The sequence below is a fragment of the Corvus kubaryi genome, unplaced genomic scaffold (genome assembly GCF_017639235.1).
Source record: "Corvus kubaryi isolate FWS band 111438036 unplaced genomic scaffold, C.kubaryi_AGA036_p1.0 138, whole genome shotgun sequence".
Classification (NCBI taxonomy): domain Eukaryota; kingdom Metazoa; phylum Chordata; class Aves; order Passeriformes; family Corvidae; genus Corvus; species Corvus kubaryi.
The window spans coordinates 5,658,727-5,682,467 of record NW_024580672.1 but is presented as its reverse complement, the minus strand read 5'-3'; the positions used below and the strand labels follow the sequence as shown (position 1 = coordinate 5,682,467).

Here is a 23,741-nt window from a genome sequence, read left to right as displayed (position 1 = left end):
ATGTAATTAGCACCTGCTAATAGGATAAGCTTGTTTTCTCTAGCCTGTGATCATCCAAGGGACCCGCTGCTTCTGGAGCCTGCGCTGGCCACCTCACGCTGAAACGGGAGCACAGTCGAGCGCTGACCTTCAGTGAAAGGTGCCCGAGAGCAGTGCCTGGCCCCCGCCAGGGCCGGGAATGTTCTTGTCCTGGCTGGGAACAGCGGGGTGGCTGCACGCGCTAGGAGTCGGCCTGCCCCTGCCTCCCGGGCCCAGCGCTGCGCTCGGACACACCGGCAATGCCTGGGAGCCTGGCGGGCTGAGCGCAAAGTGTCCCTGCTGCCTTTGCAGGCTGGCCCTGAGCAAAGGCCGGCGGTGGTAGGGCCGAGGCGAGCCGCCGGAGCCACCTTAGCCTTAATCCGCCCTGGCCGCCTCCCCGCACTCCGTGTCCCAGGAGGCAGCGCGGCCGCCGCCGCTGTCACGTGCCCACCGGTAGCGCTGGGGGCGTTGCAGACTCACGGAGCGGTTTGGGGCGGAAGGCACCTGAAAGCCCATCCCGTTATCCACCCTGGCCCTGAGCAGCGACATCCCCACGGCCTGGGCTGCCCGAATCCCCACCCAGCCTGGCCTTCAACGCTCCCAGGGGATGGGGAAGTGTATCCGGGTCCTTCCCTGCGCACGCGTTGCCGCCCCGCGTCCTAACGACCACAACAAGCGGCGCGGCGGGTGCCCACCCCTGAGGCACCGCGAGCCCCGCCCGCTGGAGGCGCTGATTGGCCGAGGTTCGTGAGAGCGGGCGCCCCATTGGCCCGCGGGAGGAGCTGTCACAGGGGCGGGGCAGCGCGGGGTCTGCCGGGCGGCGCCTGCTGCTCCTGCCCCTCCGGGCGGCTCCGGCTGCGCTCCCGGTCCGTGCGTCCCGCCGGGCCCGGCCGGCTCCGGCAGCTGCGGCGGGCGGGGCGGCGCGGGGGGAGAGCAACCGTGTCTCCCCCCGAGCGGGCCCGGCGGCGGCAGGTGAGGTGAGACCCGCCTTCGCTCGGCGGGTTCCGGGCCGTCGGGAGCGCCGCTCCTGCGGGGACCTGCGGCGGCAGCGCCGAGCGCGGCGGGGCAGAGGGGCCGTGCTCGAACCGCCGCGGGCCTGGCCTCGCCGGCGCGGCGCGTGTCCCGGGAGGAAACGGGGGCCGGGGGCAGTGGTGGCGGGGCCCGCGGCCAGCCCGGGGTGCGAGGCCGCCCCGAGGCGCGGTGGCGGCGGGGACGGGTCAGCTGCTCGCCCTCCTTTGTTCGCGGGCGCTCCGCTCGGCTGCCGGGGTCCGGCCCCCACTCCGGTGCGGCGCTGGGCCCCGCTGGCGGGTGCACGGCTGAGCTGCCGCCTCCAACTGCCTTCCCTGAGCCCGGACCAGTCCCTGTTCTTACGTTTTTCCGGAGTTTTTCTCTGGCTCTGAGACTGCGGAGGGCTTAGCTCTTGTCAGGAGGCATTGGGCGTCTGGTTGTCATGTCGCTTGTGGGAACAAAAATAACAAAGGTAGTAGGTTGCGTCTGGACTGCTGACACTAGAGCCCTAAAACTACAACATTGCTAATATCATTTGTGGTTACCTTGCCCTACTAGGCAATCACAATGTTTCTTAACAATCATTTTATATAAAATAAATTTGAATTCTCTTTAACAGTTACGTTTAGATGTTGTCAGAACTATATTTGTTTGCTTTATAGGTGAAAAATCCTAAAGATGAACAGCAATGCGCTACACGTATCTTCAAAGCTGCCTTGGCTAGAAGTGGAATGTAGTTTCCTGACAGATCTTCTTACAAGGAAGTTGTAAATCCTTTCTAATGGCCGACAAGAAAGAGCCTCCTTTTTTCAATAAAGATAATATGGGACCATTTCACTACAAACTTCCTTTCTATGAAACTATGGAGCTCTTCATTGAAACGCTTACAGGAACCTGCTTTGAACTGCGAGTTTCCCCCTTTGAAACAGTTATTTCTGTGAAAGCTAAAATTCAAAGATTGGAAGGTACTATTCTCTCTTGTTTCAGTGTAAACTGTATCACTTTAGAAGAAGTCCTGTTTTAAAACTCATGATTGCTAAAATCAAACCAAAAAACTTAAGTGTCATGTTTAGCAATATGTGTAAAAACTCGGTGCTTAGTTCATGGCTTAGGTTTAATTTGAGTTGTTTTTTTGTTCTTTCCTTTTTTTGTAAGTTCATGGCTTAGGCTTCACTGGAGTTGGTATGTTTGCTCTTCTGATGTGTTGGTTGGGGTTTTTTTTCTAAATACAGTTATTAAGGTTAATCTTAAAAAGTCTGTGGATTCCCTGACCCAAGTTGTTTGTTAACTAGCAAGATTATAAACCAGAGCCATGCAATATGTGTATATTGAGTAACTGAGCATACTTTAAACTTGCTGCTATGTTTGTTGCTGATTAGGTTAGTCAGTTTATGGTTTTTTTATGATACTGCAGTCACAAGAGCAACTGCAGTGCAGGCAAATCCCAAAGGCAGCTTTAAGTTACTGATTTGAATTTTGTTTAGGTGAGTGATCTTTTGCTGGTAGACATCTGGCTGAGCAATGCTTTGTCTTAAAATGATAAACTTGATGCATTCTGCCAAGTGAAAAATCTTTAAGTTATGAGGCCAGTCTTGATGCTTATGCAAGAAGAATAGGTGTAGGTTAGTCCTGTCTTACTTCCTTTCCTCTGTAATGAGGATGACCGTGCATGAAAGAATGTGATTTGAAATATTAAGATATACACATAGTTTAACTACTTTGAAGCATTGCATCCTCTATCCTCTTTTTCACTTTGGAAGGGTTAAAGAACTGTATAGCTGTAGAATTTGTGAGTATTAGAGTTGCTGATTTTAAGAAAAGGGATCCTCTCCTTCCCTAGTATACCTGTATGTGTTTTTCATCCCTCTGTCTCTTTCATCTCTTCTCTCCTTCTGTGGAACCCATCCTCTGGGAGATGTAACATGATTCTGTAGGCTGGATAGGATACTCTACTCCTCTTACGGAAATCTGCTCTAGTGGATGGAAAAAAAGCCCAGACAGCTGGCACGAGACTTAAAACACAGAAGCATTGCAACAACAGAGGGGACTATTTACTAGTAAGATCCACCCAGTAGGAGCTCCACCGTGCAGATAACTGGAGCTTACATCCATGTAGGATTGCATGTTAGTGCAGCTGTGTGTGGATGGGCTTTTGTTTCCTGGGGACAGGGCCATAATTAATTGCGAGTCAGAGAATGTGTCAAGATGCTCCTGGAGGCTAGAGGTGAAGCAAGAAAAGGAAAGGGGTTTTTCTCCTATAACTGAATATAGGTATAGGAGAGATGCACAGAATGCTAGCTAACAGTGAATTAAAAGATAGCATAGGCAGTAGAGAACAGAAGGCTATCTGGGTAGTATAAACGATGGAGTGAGCTTTAAAGGATACATGAAGAGATCAGTGGGAGATGTGAGGAAGAGAGATTTGAATTCCTTGGAGTCCCAAATGTGAGACTGTGAATAGCCATACTCAGTTATGCCTACAGCTTACAAAAGAATCCTCATTACTTATTAGAAGAACAGCTCAGTAATGAAGTTATAATATTGCTTATCTGGAATTTTGCTCGCATGTTGTAGTTCATAGGATGGTAAAGTAATTATGGCTTGGCTGCCTGCTGTATAGAATTAATAATAAGTAAATTGCATTAAACGTGGAAGATGAGTTCACTGGTGCTTATCACTGATTTGTAAGAAGTCAGTTGAAATACTTTGATACTCCATAACAGAGTTAAAATATTTGTACTGTTCTGATTAAGGATTTGTGGGAGGCAGAGTGAAAACAAATTGATCAGTTACATGTGGAGGAAACAGATACACAATGACAAGTTAATTTAATGTTGCTCTTGGGGTTGCTATTGTATGTTAAAAAATAATTAACAATTTTTCAGTGACAGAGTTCCTATTATAGTGCACAAGTTTGAGCAATAAATCACCCAGATGGAGCAAAAATTCAGAAGTAATTTTGTTGTGATTTAGCTTGGGAAGGAGAAAGCTTTCATCTGTTCCTGTTTCTGCTGCTGGTTTTCACTTTTTATTTTGTATCATGTAGCTTTCATGGGGTGTGAATCTCTCTTAGTTAAGCTGCACTTCTGGTTGGAGAATGCCTCCTACAATGCTGGAAGACTACATGAGGTCCCTAGTATGCGTATTGTCTTCATTTGGATGTTGGGGATGATAGTATGTAAGCAAAGGAGACAATTTGAAAAATGAGCCGAGACCTGAAAGCTCCAAGAAAAAAATCTAGAATTGTATCAGAAGTTAACAAACTGTTAAAATGTTATCCATGCCTGTAATTGTAAAAGGCTAATAATAAAACTAGAACAAGACAAATTGATCTTGTCAACAACTGGAAAATCAATAGTTGTAGACTGTCTTCACCATAATAAAAAAGCATAATATGGATGGCATGTTAGGAATTTTGTCTACTTCAGATACTGTTTGTCATTCTTGATGCCTACTAGTGATCTGATATGGAAAGGCTTGTTTAGACAGCTGTACTAGACATTGGTACCTTACTAAGAAAGAGCTCCATGTTTTCAGTGGTTTTAGTCAGTATAGAATACACATAAAAACTTACGAGTTCTAATGCATCTGAAATTTCAGTGCAAGTCTTCTACTCATAAATTGAAGTTACAGCATATCTGATGTGTGTTTGGATCAGATCCAGGCATTTGTCCTCAAATATGTTCTCTGTGAAGTAAGCAGGAGATTTGTTACAGCGTTGACTTTGGAGCCCCAGGGCTAAATTGCTCCTAGTCTCAGATTCACTGACTGAGCCTTTTAAAATGGTTCACCTGGGAAGAAATAGCTCCCTTTGTCTCTACTGGTGTCATAAAAGCTGGAATACACACACAGTACTACCAGCAGTGCTACCTATTCCATTGGTTTTACTTGTTAATCAGTGTTGATGGACACAGATAGGATGGTATCTGAATTTCAAGGTGGCATGAAAGACTGAGCTTTTAACACAAGTAGAACTTAAAAAAAACGGGATTTCATTGAAAGAGGAAGTAATAGGGTTTTTTAAACTGAGATCTCTCTTTGGTTTCTCCATTGCACAAGTCCTTGTAGCTGCTGGGCTGGGCAGAGTTGAGTATTCATTCAGAAACACCAGTTATTACACTGTTTTAAAGACAGAGCATTCAGGTAGCATATTCATAGTAGTGGTTAATTAATCTCTTAAAGAACCATAGGTAATACCTGTAAGCATGTTTGTTGGGAAAGATAGGATTGAGTCTCAAGGGAGGAGGTGGGCTTTGGGATTTTGTGGTGGTATTACTGTTATTAGCTTGCAGGAATTAATTGGAATTCTTCAGTGTGAAGTGTTAGGACATTAATTTACATAGTTAGCTTTAAAATAAAAAAACAACTTGGTCATGGTTTGTTCGGTGAGTACTTGCCACTGAATTTTATGATCTGTGTACGTGGAAACATTGACCTTTTTAAAAGAAAATTTAGATGTTCTCTTGTTCTTGTATGATTGTAAAGGGGGAAAAGAGAACTAGCTTTCAAAGTACATCTTGATTTCAGTGTTCAATAGGTGTTCCCTTGTGTTCAGTAGGAAATGACAGATGCAGCAATAATTTTGTTGTATATGTGTGTGTACTCAGTTCATCGTGTGAGCTGTTATTTTTCTTTGGTCTTTTTGCTGTCATTATTTTGCTGCCCGTGTACAGCAGCTTCACCTTAAATAAAAGGAACTAGACGAACATCAAGCAGACTTCATATGGATGTTGTAATTTCTTTCAGTATTCTGTGAATTCAGAGTATGTCATAATGATATTTATTAGTATTTGCATTAGAGAAAATAGCTGTGCTTCTGCCAGGATTGGAGTAAGTGGCTTGCACAAGTGTCATAAATTTTTAACAGAACCAATCCTGCTTTTTTCTGTTTACAACTTTTCTCCTGCATCTTCTATTTGCTTTATGATTTTCCTGTATACTGTGCTGATAGAGACTAGAAGTTCATGAAGCATTTTTTAAGCTTGTGCTGCTTTAAGTTGTGGATTTCTGCACCTCTTACTAATGTAGCCAGTTTGTGGGGGAAAATAATAGTGTCAGCCCAGCCTGTCTGTAAACAGAGGCTCCAGCAATTTCAACATTAAATGAGAGATAAGTGCACTGTTTGGATTTTGTCAGTGACATGTCTGTAGCATTCTTAAACGTAGGAACTTTATGCCCGCAACTTAAAATCAAGGTTTTTTTCTGAAATTTACAAGGATTTTTTTTTCCCCTGTGTTAATCTTGACCAAATCAGTTTCTGTGGTGAACCAAAAGGGAAGAGTAAGGGAGGGAAACTTAAGGCTGTATGTGATATGCTGATTCAGAGACAGGATAGGGTAGCTGCTTCTCTCCTCCCCCCTTTTTAGTAGGTCAGATTGTCAGTGCACCTGCAGCCATTTCAATAGGTAGTCTGCAGACTCTTCTATCCTCGTGTAGCATCACCTGGCCAGCTCATTTCCACTTGAGCATTGAGATGTAGCTTACTGCCCTACTTACCTCTCGGTCCTGATTTAGAGCAGGCCAGTGATACTGTCATGTACTACTCAGGGAGAGGGTATAGTGGATGTGTATGTCACAGTTCTCATTATTGTTGGCAGTTGTCCATGCTGATCTCATGTGTAAATGTCTCCTCAAGAAATCCTTACTATAATCCAGAAAAAGACAGCTGATGAATATTTTGCTGCTTCTGAAGCTATAAAGCATATACTATTTCCTCAGTGTATAAATACGGAATTCTAAGAAAGCAGTATAAAAGGGAGTAAGTAATAAAGACATGTCTGTTTCCAATTACAGCAGAGTATCCTCTTTTCATCTGTTCATTTCATCAGAAATACATTGTCATTGTTGAATGAGTGAAAACATGTTTCACTCCAGTGCTGCCAGCTGCAAGCCAGCCTTTTTAACAAATACTCTCTCAGTTTATCAAAGGAATTGGAAATTGCTGCTTGGAGGCTGCTGAAGCCATAACAAATGCAGACAGTAATCAGATTGTTTGTAATCAGAAGAGTGCAAAACAACACAAAAAACTTTATTGTAGACTCGGTGGCTATTGCCAGCTTGTTCTTTTGCTTATACTGCTGACTTGAAACATAACCAATAACCAGCTATTAAATAGCTGGCAGTGTACTGGCAGTTATGTTAGTCTGCTGTATGAACATATTATTCTTACAAATGTCCTGTGGACTTCAGAGGATATAAGATTCCTGTTAAATGCAGTCAAATGGAGTAAAGTTGTGTTGGTCATTCAGAACAGGGAAGATTGGGTATGAGTTGTGCTGAGAAGAGGAAATTGTCATCTTCCATAAAGCCTAAAGAAAAACAATGACAGTTCCTCCAAAGGGCATTCCCCCTTCTGCACAGGGATGTCTCCTACTTGCCTGTTTAATGTGCTTGGACTTTGACCAGACAGGATCTTGTCCCCTTTCTTCCTTGCCAGTGATGGATTTTGGTAGCTTTATGCCTTTCCTCTACTTAGGAAGGGGCTACTTAGCTATCTCCTGCCACAGCTTGCTAAGCATTCTCACAAGCCTTCAAAAGCTTACATGTTTTTGGAAACTATCTGAAAGACACTGATCTTTGTGTTCCCCTCCTGCCAGATGTATTTAGGGAAGTCTTACTGTGTAGCATTGCCAATTGCATTTCCTTTTAAGTATCTGAACATGCAATGAATAAAAATATAGGATAAGATTATTTTAATGTAACCTTTAGGAAAATACATTTATAGGTTTTGTCTCTTAGTATGAGAAGTAGTGTTTAGAACTTTTTGAAAAAGTAATTCTTGGTCTCTATAGATGTACATTTTAATTAACATTTGTCATGAATGCACAGTAAGATCTTAATTACCTGGGTTTCCCTAGACGAGCAACTTCTTTTTGATGCTGGAGGGAAGGGGGTTTTTTTGGTGGTCTGAGATGTCTCATCCTTTCATAACTGTCTTCATTTTTATTCTATCCAAAATTTGGACCATGGTAGCATTCCAATAAAAATGTGTGAAGACCTCAGATTGTACCAGTGTTTGCTTATTATCTCTAATGTATATTGCATCTGTATCTGAGGTGACTATGCAGGCAGAAGTTGTGTAGAATTTGGATTCTGTTTGTGTAGAATATGAATTTTTAATAAGGAACAAATATTCAGTATGCTTACTTTCTCTTAACAAAAAATAGCCAAATCATCCCAGAATTTGAGTTGAAAATGAGTATTACTGGATATTAAAAATAACATTCCAACGGCATAAAAAGCACCCAGAACAAAACAAAAGTGTGTGTAGGATGAAGTTTAATTAACTGCTGTGGTACTGAACTGTACATGCCAACTTTGAGGTCCCAAACCAAGCACAGATAAAAACACAACTGCAGTTCTCACCATGGTTAGAGAGCTGCCACCAGTCACCTTAATGTGACTATGTCTGTACTGTGAATAATACAAAATGCCAGTCTGTGCTTAAATTATTCAGCAGTTTTGTAGGTAGAAGTTTTATCCTGTGTTTCCTGTCAGTAGACATAAAGTCCTGAAGTTCAGATAACAGGAAAAAACCTCCCTTATCTGATGAATAGAAAAAGAGCAAGTATTAATAAGCCTGAAGCAGTTGAACACTTCTACACACCCTCTGCTGAGCCAAAAGATTGAACTTTGTGTGTGAGCTAAAGCCTTCTGAAAGTCTTTGTTTTTAATAACTGTTTGGAGGTTGGATGTCACAGCTGAAGACTGCTCAAGTGCCTGTCCTTGTCCTGCTTCCTCTCTTCTTTCTCCTGTGATCCAGTTTCAATCCATCAGCTGCATACTCTTCAAAAAGCAAAACTCCCCAGAGGCTAACTCCTCTTGCCAAGCTCCAATTTTAAGTCATTTGTTTGTTTCTTTTGTGTAGGTATTCCTGTCTCTCAGCAGCACTTAATTTGGAATAATATGGAACTGAAGGATGACTATTGTTTGAATGATTATAAGTAAGTATAGAATAAAATTATGTTTCTAATTAATGTTTCTAAATAATTGTTAGCATAAGCAACAGAAAATGCTATAAAAATTTATTTATTGTTATTTACAGCATTTCAGAAGGCTGCACTCTGAAGTTGGTTCTGGCTATGCGAGGTGGACCTGTTAACACCAGACGAGGTAGGTGTTAAGTAAATTAAAGATGGTGGTTTTCATGCAACATCTTAAAACTGTGAAGAGCTTCTCTTAGATAAGCATTTTAGACAATCAGAGTTCAGTTCCAAATTAATTGGAAAAATACTTAACAAAAATGGGGGGATATTTTTCCCCATCTTCTCTTACTTAACATATCAAGTGCACTTTGTTTACTCTTAGATTAAGTATATTTATATGTATAGAATCATCAAGTCATAAAATCGCAACTCTTCGCTTGAAGAAAAAATTATTCTGGAATGTCATTATACAAATAGTTTTTAAAATATGGTCGATGAGAGTCAGGCATTGCTACAGTCACACAATAAACTTGGTTATGTGGATGGTCTGTATAGGAGTGAAAATGAAGACATTCCAATGATAATTTTCATTTGGGAAAAAACTCAGCATATCTTCTAGGCTGGGAATTCCTGTTACAAACTGAGCTGAGCTCTCAGAGGTGATCAAAACAACAATAATAATATTTTGGTTTTATTTTGGTTTTTTGTCTTTATAGTTCCCGTGAAAGATCCTATCAGGGAAATGGCTGAATACATGGATCCTGCTAGAGACAAGATCTGGGAGAAAGGGCCATCCAACAAACAAGTTACCTTCCTGGTGTATCGAGAAGGAGATCGGTTGAATTTCTTCCGTGTGGTTGACCGGGGTGATGGCACTTTAACGCCATTGTCTGAGTCTTTGAGGTAAAGTTGGTTTTAATCTTTATATTATTCTTCAAAAGTGGGTTGCTGTGTAATTTTCAGCTGTATTTGTTGACTTTATCAAAAGAATACCTGGCATATTGCAAGAATTATTGCCTAGGGGCTATTTAATTCTTGTAACTGTCTAACAGCACAGTAGTGCTTTGTGGTCAGTGGTTTTGCTGATGGTTCTCTTATCACTGTGTGTGTTAATATAATGAGTTAAAACTGACTTCATACTTCAGGCAATTCTCAACATTCCAGCCTGTTCTGAGAAGGAGCATGTTGCAGTAGAGTCAAATCAGTATTTTATTAGATATTAGAAACTTCTGTTAAGCACTTTCTCTAACATCTTAAGGCATTTGTTTAGTTTTGTAAATATTTCTCTGTTCACAGAAATTTTTTTTTTCTGTGGATATGACTTGACTAAATGTTTAGTCAGGAAGATAGTAGATTGGCAGTGCAAAATCCTGTGGGCTTTTTTTGGTTTGTTGTTTAGGAGGGTGGTTGGTTTGAAGGGAAGGGTGGTTTTGTTGTGCTTTATGTGGGGTGGGGATTTTTTTGGTTTTGTATGGATTTTGGTTTGGGTTTTTTTTGTATGTTGTTTTTTGTCTTTTTTTTTTTAATCTACTGAACTAATTACCAATATAGCCAGCCTTTGGATGCTATTAGGCCTCGGGTTAGCTACTTGAAGTACCAAGCTTGTGTTATTTGCTGTCAGAATCCAGTGCTGTTACCATCAGGAGGACAGGTGTGTCACTTTACCTACTACATTGTAGTAAACTGTTTGGTAATCTTTTTCCTAAAACTATCAAAATTGATATCTATTAAAAACGATTGAATTCTGTTTTTATACTGCAGCTTTTGGGTAGGGTCTTTTATCCCCTCAAGAACTTAATATTTGTACAGCTGTGAGGAAAGGAGTTCCCTTTCTGGGCACTAGCTGTGTTTTCTCCAAGGCTAAGGCTCAAGCTGTTTTAAGTAACTATTCTTGTTTCTGTTTGCAGAGGGAAAGCAAGAGCTTTGTACTGGGTTTGTATTCAGTTCGTATTCAGAATGATACTACTCTTAAAATATAAGACATCCATACTTAAGACCCACAGACTGAAAGAAATATCAAAGTTGAATTCCCACATTGTTATACAGAGTAGAAAGACTTGTTTGATATACAAGGAAGAGAAAAGACGCAAATATTTTAGATCTGTGATTTTATCTTTCAGCCCCTCTACTCTTTCAGTAAATAGCCACATATGGTACTGTTTGAAATAGGTTAAAACAAGCATAACTGGTAAGAACTGAGAACCTTGCTGCTGCACTGGGCTAGATGCACTTCTGGAAAGATGAGTAGACTGGTGTAATTCTTGTTCTTGCTGCTAACCTGCCTGTTACCACTTTGTTCCTATTTAACCTTCTGACTCTAGTGAACATCCAAACCCATTCAAAAAGCTGGGACTGGGGTTGCTATACTGTGAGTTTGTGCAAGGAGTTGTCATAAGGAGCTTGAAATTGAATGGATAGAGTGGGCTCCCTGGTATCTCCCTACATGTTCAAATGTGTGTATGTGTGTGTATTTTTTTTTTCCCCCATTTAAAACTAGTGTGGACAATAGTCTGAAAGTCTTTGTACTTTTCCATTGGGTAATCCAAGTGTATAGGTATAATAGTAATTTAATTGAGATTGGCTAAACATTGCAAATGGGAGGAGTGAAACACTCTTTTGGCTCTTGCAATTACCTGGGTAAGCCTTTCAAAGCACAGCAGTACGTAGAAAAGTCAAATACATTGGGTTTAAGAAATATGCTGTCACTGGTCAAGTGAACCAGTTGGGTTGGAAGCCACCTGAGTTGAAAACATTCCGCTTGAGTTGTTTCTATTTTTCTGTGCTTTCTATGGGAGTTCATTTATAAGCTTTTCTACTAAGGCAGATAGTAATTTGGAGGGGAAGGAAATCCAAATTTTTTAATTTGTTATCATGTCTGGGTGAAACTGTGGGAAGTGGGAAAAGTAGCAAAGGGAGAAGAGAATGGAAACAAATCAGACCTTTTTGTTTGATCTTTGTAGAGGAAAGCTGTGGGTCACTCTGAGTACTACTATTTTGCATACTGACAGTTGTGTTCATATATGTGGGTATATTGGTGACTAAGCATTTTGAAGCACTTGTTTATCAGCCTCTCTCACACTGCTGATATGTGGAGCAGAATTCATTGACTGAAATTTAGAAATGAGACATTGGTTTTGGTTTTGTTTTATAGTTCTCCAGGTAATTTTATTTCATCTGCGATTGAGTTACTGGTTAAAACTTGACAAGAGTATAAATGCATACAGTGGTCATTGTCTCTGGATTAGAAGAAGAGTGTTGAAGTTGTGGTGGAGGACTGACAGACACTGGTGCTGAAAGGGTTTCAGCAAGCTAATAATTTTTGAGACATGCATTTTACAAGCAGGAGCTCAGGAATGTTGACACCTATGGACAAAGTCAATTTAAAATTTAGTCATTGTAAAATGGGCTGAAAATATCATTATCGAAACTCCCTGTCCAACTTTTATAATCTTACAATCACATCAAAGCAAACAATCCTTTTGTCAGTCCTTTTTTTTTTTTTTTTTGGTGTGTGTTTTTGGCCCCTGTTTGTCAGGAAATTGAACAAAAAGATAACAATTATTTTTTCATTAAAAGAAAAATCAAAAACCAACCACACCAAAAAACCAACCAAACATGAAACATACCACTTTGCTTTCTATCATTACCTTGCAGGAAAGGAAGTTCAACAAATTCTTTTGACTTGGGTGATGTAAACCTTTATAAAGTTAAAATTTTGAAATAATTTTTTTTAGTGTTGGGTTTTTACCAGGAGAAGTATGTATACATAATAGGCATGCTGACTGTCCCCATGTGGACCTATTCAGGTTTGGTAAGAAATGACTGGTCTATTTTGTTGACTCTTGCTTTGAATTTGCTGCTGTCTTGCTCTTCACACTGTCTCCCAGCTGTGCTGCCTTTGGAATTTTGCTACATTTTAGGAAATGGATTTGGAGAGTCAGTGCAAAAAATGCTGGCTCTAAGGGCAGCAGAATATTTCCAAGAATCAGGTAAGATGCCAGCTCTAATTAGTGGGTTGTGGGTTTTTTTTGGTACTGACTTCTACATGACACTTTTAGTTCTTCCTTGATCTCTTTTGGAGAGTAGAAACTTGAGCTAAATCTACTAAAACATTTTTATGAACACGGGAATTCGGGGAGTTGCCTGATTGTCACGATTTCTAGATGCTGACAACCTAATGGAAGAACTAAAACACTCTTCAAAATATACTACCTACAGTGTTGAAAATGCATCAATTTGTAATGAATTGGACACTCCTAATGGTTCTTTCATTTCACTGTCAAATGTTGAATGTGTTACTGATTGATGCTTCATAGGAAAAACAAATTAGATGCTGATTTTTAAAACCTTGAGGTGAGGTTTTGCATTCTGTTAAAATGCAGAATGGAAGAAGGAAATGTCATGCTATAAACTTCCAGTGACTACTGACTTAAAATATTTTGTCTTGGGACTAGCAATTCTAATCTATTTTTTTTTTTTCCAAATGTGAGACTCTTTGGCATCTTTGGAAACCTAAACTGATCTTTTTTTTTCTTTTTTTTCTTTTTTTTTTTTTTTTTTATTTTGAAAAGGAGAAATAGAATATCACATCCACATGGGTGACCCCTCCATTTCCATTTATGGTGAGAACACCCCTCAGGATGGATAGAAATTTGGACTTTTCCTTCCATGCCAGTGTCTGGTTAATTGGAAAACTGATCAGCTTGTTGTCTGAGTCACACACTTAACAGCTTTGGCCATATCTTCAGGAGACATTTGTGGAACTGGATATCCCCTCTGTGGGGGAAATATATAGTGAGTGTGAACCAACTGTATATGATATAACAACTTCCCAGAAGCGTGGCTATGTTCAGATTTCAGCTACATCACTTTGCCCTTATAAGGGATGCTTATGTGGATAAATGGATTTGAAATGTCTTTGCATACAGTTTTTACATAATGTTTTGTCAACAGATCAACTACGGATATGACTTCCTAGTTGTGAGAATACTCTACATTGAAGACATAATTCAATTACTTGATTAGAGGATGAATACAAACTTTCTTTTATTTTCAGCGGTGGTTCAGTTTATAATTTATATGCTGATGATGAAGATGAGACAGAGGCATCACCTTCTGGCCAACAGATTATTGAGAATTCAATTACTATGAATAAAATGAAACTGCTCAAGGCAAAGATGGAGAACATGAATCTGAGTAAAAAGGTGAAATTGTGATTTCAGTTTTTTTGTCATAAAATGGCTTGGGCTTTCCTTGTGCTGACTTTTCTAAAAAGCAGATCAGATTCTGCCATTTTGAGAAGTAAAGTTATCACAGGTAGATGATTTCTCAACTATTGTTTATGTAAATACTGTTGTATAAATGTTCTGCTGAGGGGCATTGGCTTTCCTTGGACCTACCTGCCCTCATTCAAAGAATTCATTACTGGTCCTGGATTTATTTGCAAGGGTAGGTTTTTTGGGGTGGGTGGGTTTTGTGGTTTTGTTTGTTTGGGGTTTTTTTCTTCCAATACTTTAAGTAGCATTGCTTTGCAGTACTGCTCTGGTAAAAAGTCAGTGTTTCTCTTAAAATGGAATTTCATTAGATACACTGTTACTGAAAAGCCTGTAAAGTGAAATATGGGAATGATACTATCGTGAAGATAAAACATTACACTGGTGTTCATGTGCGACTAGGTTGCCTAGATGTAAAATGAAGAGATTATACTTTCTTTCATTTTTTGTTGTGTTTGAGATCGGAAGCTCCTCTGGATAACTTTGATGACATCCTGGCTTCCTTTTCTATTTCTCTGACATGTCACCTATTTATTGAAAACATTTCCTGATTATAATCTTTGATTTTATTATTCAGCTGTTGGGGTGAAATCTTGATGGCTAGTAATATGTAAGGCAGTAGAAAGAATAATACGCTCTTTTCTGGTCTTACACTGTCTGAATTCCTCAGAATGTATTTTCAGTCAGGTCTTCTGAGCACAACTGGAATTCAAATACTAATTGCTTTTGTATCCATGTTTTGTGATTTTGGTTGAGCTTTGGTTTTTTTTTTAATAGCCTAAGAAAACTGTCAAGGTGAAGCCTCGCCCTCCAATGACTCCTCGACCACCTAGTGGCTCGGTGGCTGCTGCCCGTCACCGCTTTTTAAGAGTGCTCCCCCATATCGGACAGTCGTGCCTACCTCCTCCTGGGAATTTGCATCAGTCGGAATCTCCCCAAAACGCACTTTCAGCACTGGCTACTTTGGCCACTGCTGGTAGAACGATGCCATCCACACCTAATCACTTCCTTAAGGAAGATGACACTTGGCAGAGCAACTCTTGGTCTCAGCCAGTCAATAGCATCAGGTTACCACCGAAAATATCTCGCGTTGAACTAGAAAATGCAAAACTACCTACAAATAGTATTCTGACTCCTGTTTCATCCCTGCCTGCAAATTCAGAAAAAGCATCTGAAAATGTGACCTCAGCAAGTGAGGAGGATGCTGTTTTGTTTCCAAGTCTAACAAACGTGGAACTGTATGGAACGGAAGAAGAACATCTACCTGAACCAGATGCTTTTGCTTTTTTAACAGAAGCAAGCCCTGCTGAACAGTGTAGTGAGATCTATGACATAGGAAAGGTGAACCCAGAACTTGAACTGCCTGATGGAGACAAAGATTCTAAGGTTGTAGAGCAACATAGAAAACCTATTGGCAAAGTGCTGAGCACTGCAGCAATGGAGACTGGTCTTCTCAGTACTCATGAATTAAGTCCTCAGAAAAATCTGCTTTTGTCTCCCCTTCGGTATTCACCACAAGTGGCACATCACAGTTCTCTGAAACCACAAGCACAGCCCAGATGCTTTGAGGCTGGTAACTTGAGATCTACAGCCTCCCCTAATGTGCTTCAATCATTGGAAGTACGTAGTATAGCAGACTCCTCTTTTTCTAGGAGCACTAGATTTTGTAGTGTGAAAGTAGAGTCACTTGGCAAAAGACCTGATGTAATTTCTAAAGTAGAGGCTAGGGACATCACAGATGTGGCTAGCAAGGCATCCAAAGAACCTGCAAGTTCTGTAACTAACTTAGGATTTCTGGCTTCGCTGGCCCGAAGCACAAACAGGGAAAGTTTACAGAGTTCCTGTGGGACTGACAGGTTTCGGACTTCTGGTATTGCACTGCCTACAAACCTGCAGCATTTTCAGGAAGAAAGCTTTAGGAAAACTGCTCCTCCAAATGAAGCTGCTGAATATATTCTAGTGAGTATGAATGCATCCAAAGAAATCAAGTTTTCCTGTTTTTGTGATACTGATGTTACAAAACTACTCTGTGTGTGTGTGTGTCTTGTCAGGAGAGGCAGATGGGGTGTGGGAGGTGTATTTAAATCCCTGGTTGTCTTAAACTGTTTTCTGAATGGCTGATGGTTTCTAAACTGCCTGTTTATCTAAACAGGTCCTAGAAGAATTTTTTCATTAAGATTTAAAGCGGCTGTTCAGTTCACAACTGAAATTATGAGTTATTGTAGTGATAGAATTATGAGTGTGTATGTTAGAAGTGTCATCTGGCTTCTGCTGCTCACTAATTGTCATTTATTCCAAAGTGTGCCCAGTGACTGGCACTATATGTGCCAAGCTTCTGCTCTCTAATGTACTTTGTTGTTTTGGTGTACTTTGAAGTGTGGGGAGATTTATTAAATAGTCATTGAGGTTAGGGCTTTATATTGCAGAATTTTAACTTTGTGTGCCGTTGTCTTGGACTCCTCTTGGGTAGATTGATAAAACATTGGTATCAAATAAGCTGATACCAGACTACCTACATTTTCATTTAATTTCCATCTGCTAGTAATTTCGTTGTGGAAATTTTTTTTTTTTTTTTTAGTCTGCGCATGGGCTTGGAATGAATGGAAGTATGGCAGCTGTAGGGAAAAGAGTAGGTAAGTAACTTATATAATAATTAAAGATGACTCTAATCTTTCCTGATATATCACACATAGAGAGGACAAAAATAATCTATCTTTGTAAGGCATTTGACTTCTAGAGTCCTTGCTGTATTCCACTTCTATAGCATGGTTAATCTTTTAATATTTTAAGCAATTCTTTAACGTGCAGATGGCATCCAGATCTTAGGTGGACCATAACTGCAACTCTTTTTTAGTTTTTTTAATACTTAGTGAAGCCTGCATGTCATCTGTAGATCTAAATGTGACTTTCTGTGCTGAAGTTGCCAAATTATCAGTTCTGTGAATACTTCTGAGTCTACTAAAATCAGAGCCAAGTTTATTGGTAGCATTGTCTTTATCACAAAAAAAAAAGTGGGGAGGAAGCAATAAGGACATGGATGCTGCAGAACTCTGATACAGTGCAGATTTTTCACTATTTTTTTGCTGTTCATCATTCTTTCCACCCTAGTCATGGTAACTGTGGAGTGCTCAATGCTTGACATCTATTGAAAATCGATGTGTTATGCATAGATATTAATTGTTTATGTGATTAATTCTATTGGGAGGAAAGGAATTGTCTAAATTAATGCTTTCAAAACTCTTAAGAGTGAGCTAAGGATTTTCAGCCCATTTAATTTTTCTTCTATGTATCTTTGACTTACAGTTAGCAAGTTTTCTTTTCTTTCTGTATTACCTTAGGTGGGTATGTATTCCAGATCTGGCATATAAAATAAACTAGAAAATAGATGTTCAAATAGCAGATGCAACAGAAAAAAATTATGTAATTGTAATGTTGGAGCAAAAGCTGCTAAAAGAGTGGGTTGTGCCTTTGTTTCACAACTGTAGAGGCCGCTTTGACTTGGCAGTCAGTTAGGAAACAGGTCTGTCCTGTCCTCTGCTGCTCCAGAGGTGATACCCTAAGGGCCCTGTCTGCATGATGGGGAAGCCTACTAGCACCTGAGTCATTTTGGATAGGACCATGAAGAAGACACTCCTCTGGTGTATCTTACATCAGACAAAATTGTATTTTCCAAAAGATACCAGACATGAGTTGGTGTGGTCATATCATGCAGGCTCTTGAGAGAGATGTGGCTGGTAATGATCTGTTGTATAACTGGCCAAAGGACAGATCACTTTTCACTGTAGTTGCTGTAGGGACCGTAAATGTGAGGACAGGTGTATTGTTTTTTCTGTTTAAGTAGGTCCTCAGGGCCAGCTGTCTTCGAGCTCTGTCTCTCTCACAAACTGGGCTAACTGATGCTTCTGAAATTGTGTGCTTTTAGATGATGAAATTGTTAGTGTGGACAAATGTTGCCTGGAAGTTTCAGTGCTGGATAGGAATGGGGTGGGAGTGGTGGGTAGTGATGACTGTGATGTGTAGTGACTGCCTGGTGCTGCTATTGAGTGTAGTCTGCTACATCTCAACTAAGAAATGACTGTTGGGATTAAAAGTGTGCTGGATGAAAAATACTTGTGAACTCATGAGAGAACTTTTTGGGAACATCCTGACAATATAGCTATAGAAACACTGAAAGAATGTTTGAGAGGATGCATTGCTCACTTTACTGACCCAGCATGTGGGAAATACGCTTGAGCAAGTTGTGGACAAAGAACTTACTTCTGCAGAAGGAAGGGAGATGCCTTTTCTTTACGTGATCTCCGGTTAATAAAGCAACAACCAAGAATTATAAGGCAAAAAGTAAAAATAAAGTAAGTTTTTTTAAGTATAGAAATTTTACAAACATCTGCAAAGTGCCTAATGTAACCATATAACTAGGTAGAGGCCTGTAGTCTAATACAGTACTATTCTTGCAATTACGGAGTACCAGCAAAATTTTTAAATGTTGCAGTACTTATTTGGCAAATTAGTATAGTGAGTATATTGGATGCTAGGCAGCGGAATGCCCAGGTGATTCTTTGTAAAGCCGTTGTGCACAGCGCTTTCCCAATGACGCTCTGTGTGCGTTCATTTTGGGTCTGGGAAGACCATTAAGAGATGTGTTTATTGGTTCGTTCTGTAACTTCTTGCTTACGTGAACTTTTAACGGGTGTTCAAAATAACAGTTTTAAGGCCCACATTGTGATGCCTCTTCCAAAGGTGTTCATGGGCTTGAGGTGTGTTTCCTGTTTTGGCTTTCAGGGTTTATTTTTCCCCCTTCTTTTTAGGCTTTGGGGTTCCCACCTGAAGTATCCTAAGAAATGCAAAATGAATCTGCGTTTCAAAAGATAACATTTAACTTGTTTGTGAATAAGTTATAATGTCTTTACTGTCTTTCTACTTCTGCAAGCAGGTGAAGCAACCCATCTTCCACCTGTGAATGGCTTAATTCAAGCAAAAAAGAAAATGTCAAAGCACTGCTTTCTTTGTGGCAAGAAAACTGGATTGGCAACCAGCTATGAGTGCAGGTAGGTGGAGTATATAACCAGCTGTTACTTAAAATTGATAGCTGAGTTAACCAAAAAAGTTTTCTTTGCTGCATAGTATTCCTTAAGCATAGCAAATCAAAAGGCACCCTTCAAGAAAGTTGCAGTTCTCAGTTCCGCAAAACTGCAGGAATTAAAACTCAGGAATGTTGCCCCTGTTGTGCTCTTGAGGTGTATGTTTTTCCAGGAAGACCAAGAAATGGAAGGTAACAGAATGGAAGATACCAGGAAATAAAGAACAAGATAACAAAAAAAGAACAATGACATTTTATACTTGTGGGAGAAGAACCTGCTACAGATACATGTTCTGCAAAGTTTCTCATCATTAATGGTATCATTAACAACTTGATGAAAAACTGGGTTTGATAGTTTCTCACAAATCTCCCTCAGATTTGGCCCAATTGCAACACATCTTCACAGTTTGTGAATTTATACAAATTTGTATTCAACAGATTTTTGATATGTGTGTTCTGGTTTTTTGCAAGACTTCAGTCACCTTTGAGCATCTAGAGCATCTCAAACACAGAACCACCCAAGTGCTGGTCCCCCAAATCATTGCTTGTAGACAACACAGTGAGACCTGGTGCTTGGTGGTGATCTTGGGAAACTGTAAAAAAAAACAACAAAAAAACCCAACCAAACAAAAAAACCTCCCAACAAGAACAACAACAAAAGAACACAGAAAAAAAACCCACTCTCTCTGTTAGTTTTCAAGTACGAGATATTTTTTCTTCGTATTGTTTCCTATGAGCTAGTCAAGGTTGGGAGCTGCTGCGCTGTGAGGGCTGCATTTGGAGCTGATCTTGGTTCATGCCAACCAACAGCAAAATGAACAAGAACTTCTGCCACTGGGCAATTGTATAGGAGAATTTCAGGGTGAGGAATTGTCTCCTTACTGACTCTTCAGTCGCTGATATTGAAACAGTTTTGGACACTGCTCACTTTCCTGATGAGCACATAGCGGCAAGCTCTTCTAAAAGTAACTAAGCAGCTTGCTTAAGGTTAAAAATGAAGGGGGAAATGGCTCATCTCCAAGAATAGCATTTGTTTTGGTTTCAAAAGGAGCAGCCATAGGACCTTTTACTAGAAAGCAGCATAAACCATATGTATATAATCCTATGAGAAAAGTTGTGATTATAGGACCAAGAACCAAAGAAAAACAAATTTATTTCCAGGCACACAAAGCCTCAGGAACAGCTGCAGAGTTTATTATGAGCCCAGATAGACAGATAAGTAAATAGGGGATTATAGTGTGAGTTCAATGGGTAACACTTAATCCATTTCAAGAGAATTCTGATTTTGAATGGTATCAGTGTTTTACTGTCAAGAAGCATCTCTATCAATAATCAGGCAACAGGACCCCAATATGTGTCTCCAGGTAAAGCACTTGTCCAGATTGTATCCAACATCCAAAGTATGCTTTTCTCCTGGTAAGAGTCTTAGCTGCAGAACTGTCAAGTTTGAAGCAAAAATTCTGATCTTAACTCATCAAAATTGCAACTGATATTAGGTAGATGAACCCTTTTCCAGTCCTACAGGAAGTTATGTTCCCTGTAGTTTTTCTGATGTCTTACAGCTGACTAAATCTGTATTTATTAATCTTAAATGGCTAATGTGCATTTATGCCAGACAGAAGTTGTGCTGAAAACAACTGTTTTGATTGTCTGAGTGATGTCGTGGTTTTGAATTGAAATGCATTACATGGATTTCACCTGATGGAATTACTGTCCATGGTTTTGTCCTCTGAATTCTACCAACTAATATTGTGTGAGGTCCTTAAAAAAGAAAGTAAAACAAAGCTCATCATTCTTAATTTTATAATGCATGAGACACCTCTAATGTAAGTGTGTTTGATCTTTGCTGGTTGGTTCCTGGAGTACTGCTCTTGCTTAGCTTCCCAGCTGAAGAGACTGTTGGGTCAAAACTGAAACATTCAGTGTGAAAAATGTCATTTTGTGTACCCTACCAGTTAATGTCACCAGTCAAGGATGATGACAATTCAAACAGCTCTGTCATTTAAGACATAGTTAAGCAAAATGGTTCCCAGCATGTCAGAGCATTAAAAGCTTCTAAAAGCTTGTAACATGTAATATTCTTGTTTCTTCAGATGTGGAAACAACTTCTGTGCAACGCACCGCTACGCAGAGACTCACACCTGCACCTACGACTACAAGAGCGCGGGGCGGAGGTATTTGCAGGAGACCAATCCCATCGTTAGTGCACCAAAGCTTCCCAAAATCTGACATGGTTGTGCTGCATGTGGCCATTCTGCCATTGAAGAATTGTATTGAATTGAGAGAAGCACTTGCTTAAACTGCATAATTTTGCCATGCTCCATATTTAAAGATTTGCCAAGTAACAAAAAAGCACATGAGGATGCATCGAAGAATAATGTGAACACTACTGCAGTTAAAACTTTTCTTCTTGAGTGAATGAAAGGTTAAAAATTAGTTTCTAAAAATTTACACTATGATTTAACTGTTACTGCACGTGTTGTGTTTTATATTTGGGAAAGCTATTTCACTAGACAAGTCTTTAAAGATGCACTTTACTAACTTTACTGTATAACCAGAGTTGAGGGGGTGTTGTAATGAGGGTGTCATGTAATGTCTTCTGTACTCTTGTTTTTTGTCCATTGCGTGGTATCTTCTAAGTTATTTCACTGGAAGGATCCTCCTCCCTCCCCTTTCTTCAAACAGCCTGTTTTGAGATTTTAAGGGGATAGTGTGTTCCACCCCTCTGTTTCATTCTGATTGATATTCATACATTGTGTGTCCATTCTGAAAATTACATATCATCTTAATCACATTTTCTTAAAATAATGCTGTTTATATGACAAGTTTGTTTTTAAATAGAAGGTTCCCTGTTTGTTGCCATTAAATATGAGAAACAACTTATTTTAACTTTTTTTGTAATCCTAGATTTTTTTAAGACTTCACAACTTGCTTTGTTAAGATGTTGAATGCTGTTATTGGAAGAAATTCTAATAAATATTAAATTTTATTCTTGTTTATGCTGTCATAAATGCACAAAATAACTTCCCTCTTACAGTGTGTTCCTAAATTAAAAGTTGGGCTCTGTTGGGAGGGTATATATATATATATTTTTTTTTCCACAAGCACTGGCTCATATCTGTTCATACTGAAGCTGATGGGAAGAATTCCCACCAGCTTCATTAGGTATAGTGTGACCAACACTGTGTGCTTTAAATAAACTGCCTGAAGTCTTACAGTTTTGCTGGCAAAGGCAAGATGGATGCCCAACAAATGGGCATGTATTAACCTTTCTCCCCTTCAGCTGATACAGTATAAAGGCAGTTCAGTAAATGCATGAGACACCTCTAATGATCATGTAGCCACTGCAGAAAGTCCTGTTGGAAGAATGTACCTACTGGAAAGATTTTCCTCTTTCATTCCCTTAATGCTTGTGAAATATTTTTATAAGCATCAAGTGTTCCTGTAAAAAGAGATTAATAAAAAGCTATGACAAACCATCAAAACAAAAGAAATCCCCCCACACTGTATCTAGGTAATCAAATGTCATGTTCCCTGTCTTGTCAAAGTCCTCAGCTACTTGGTTGGTTGTGGTATTAAAATGATCTATGCTGCATTCCAGTCAAAGGATAACAGCTTATGAGAGTCAAAAGGTGGGCCAAAATAGAAGAAAGAGGATCACTGAAAGAAAGAGAAGTAACTTGAAGAATCTCATCGTTGGAGGAAATCCATTTCATGTAGTTCACTTGAAAATTCTTATACCTGAAGTTTTCAGAGTGATGAGCGTGGGAAAAAAATGTTCACAATCATTCTTCTGGGCACTGACAAGATAAAAATGTCATTCTGTGTGACTTCTATGCTTATTATTACTATAGAAAGTTCCCCTGGTATGAAGAACATGTCATTACTGAGCCATGCTACATACCATGAACTGCCTAGAGTTCTTATTTCATCTCCAGTATGGGGCAGTGTTTGATGCTGAAGGAAAATAATAAGGAACATGACAAATGTACAAGTGTTTTCCCAGCAATTACAGCTCAGCAACATTCTGAAGACAGAGGTATTGCACTTTTTGTAGGTACAGTAGGGATTTGGTAAGAAGTGGAATTAAAATAATGTGGTCAGTGATCACTTAATCTGATTTTGCATAAGTGTAATTGTCAGGAAATTGCTTTGCAGTGTGTTGGAATGGCCATACTCAAATTTTAGTACAACTACATAACGGATATGTGGTAGGAAGCCTCTGAGTCACATCTCAATTTTGACTCTTCCTTTCTGCATGTGTATAATGAAGTGCATAACAATGCTTTTTCAGAATATGCAATGCAGTAATAATCTAATTTCCCTGTGTGTAGCTTCTCATAATTTTTATTATAACTCATTTTAATTACACTTAATACAGATACTTCTTGTTCAGAACTCCACTGGTTTTGTTCTCATATCCACACTGTTACAGGCATT

At 39.8% G+C, this 23,741-nt stretch overlaps 1 protein-coding gene across 3 annotated transcripts; it reads left to right on the top strand.

Annotated features, from left to right (window-relative positions):
* The first annotated feature begins 863 nt into the window (after positions 1-863).
* ZFAND4 (zinc finger AN1-type containing 4) lies at positions 864-22,290 on the top strand. Of its 3 annotated transcripts, none has more exons than XM_042018819.1 (10): positions 864-990; positions 1,689-1,991; positions 8,894-8,969; positions 9,071-9,138; positions 9,668-9,854; positions 14,008-14,155; positions 15,002-16,183; positions 16,803-16,857; positions 19,155-19,269; positions 21,395-22,290. In XM_042018819.1, exons 2-10 carry the CDS (start codon positions 1,808-1,810, stop codon positions 21,528-21,530), a joined length of 2,151 nt encoding a protein of 716 aa, XP_041874753.1. In that variant the 5' UTR covers positions 864-990; positions 1,689-1,807; the 3' UTR covers positions 21,531-22,290. The 3 variants fall into 3 exon arrangements, with proteins under 3 accessions (XP_041874753.1, XP_041874751.1, XP_041874752.1); XM_042018817.1 differs by having other exon boundaries at positions 19,152-19,269; XM_042018818.1 differs by having other exon boundaries at positions 864-995; positions 19,152-19,269.
* The last annotated feature ends 1,451 nt before the right edge of the window (positions 22,291-23,741 follow it).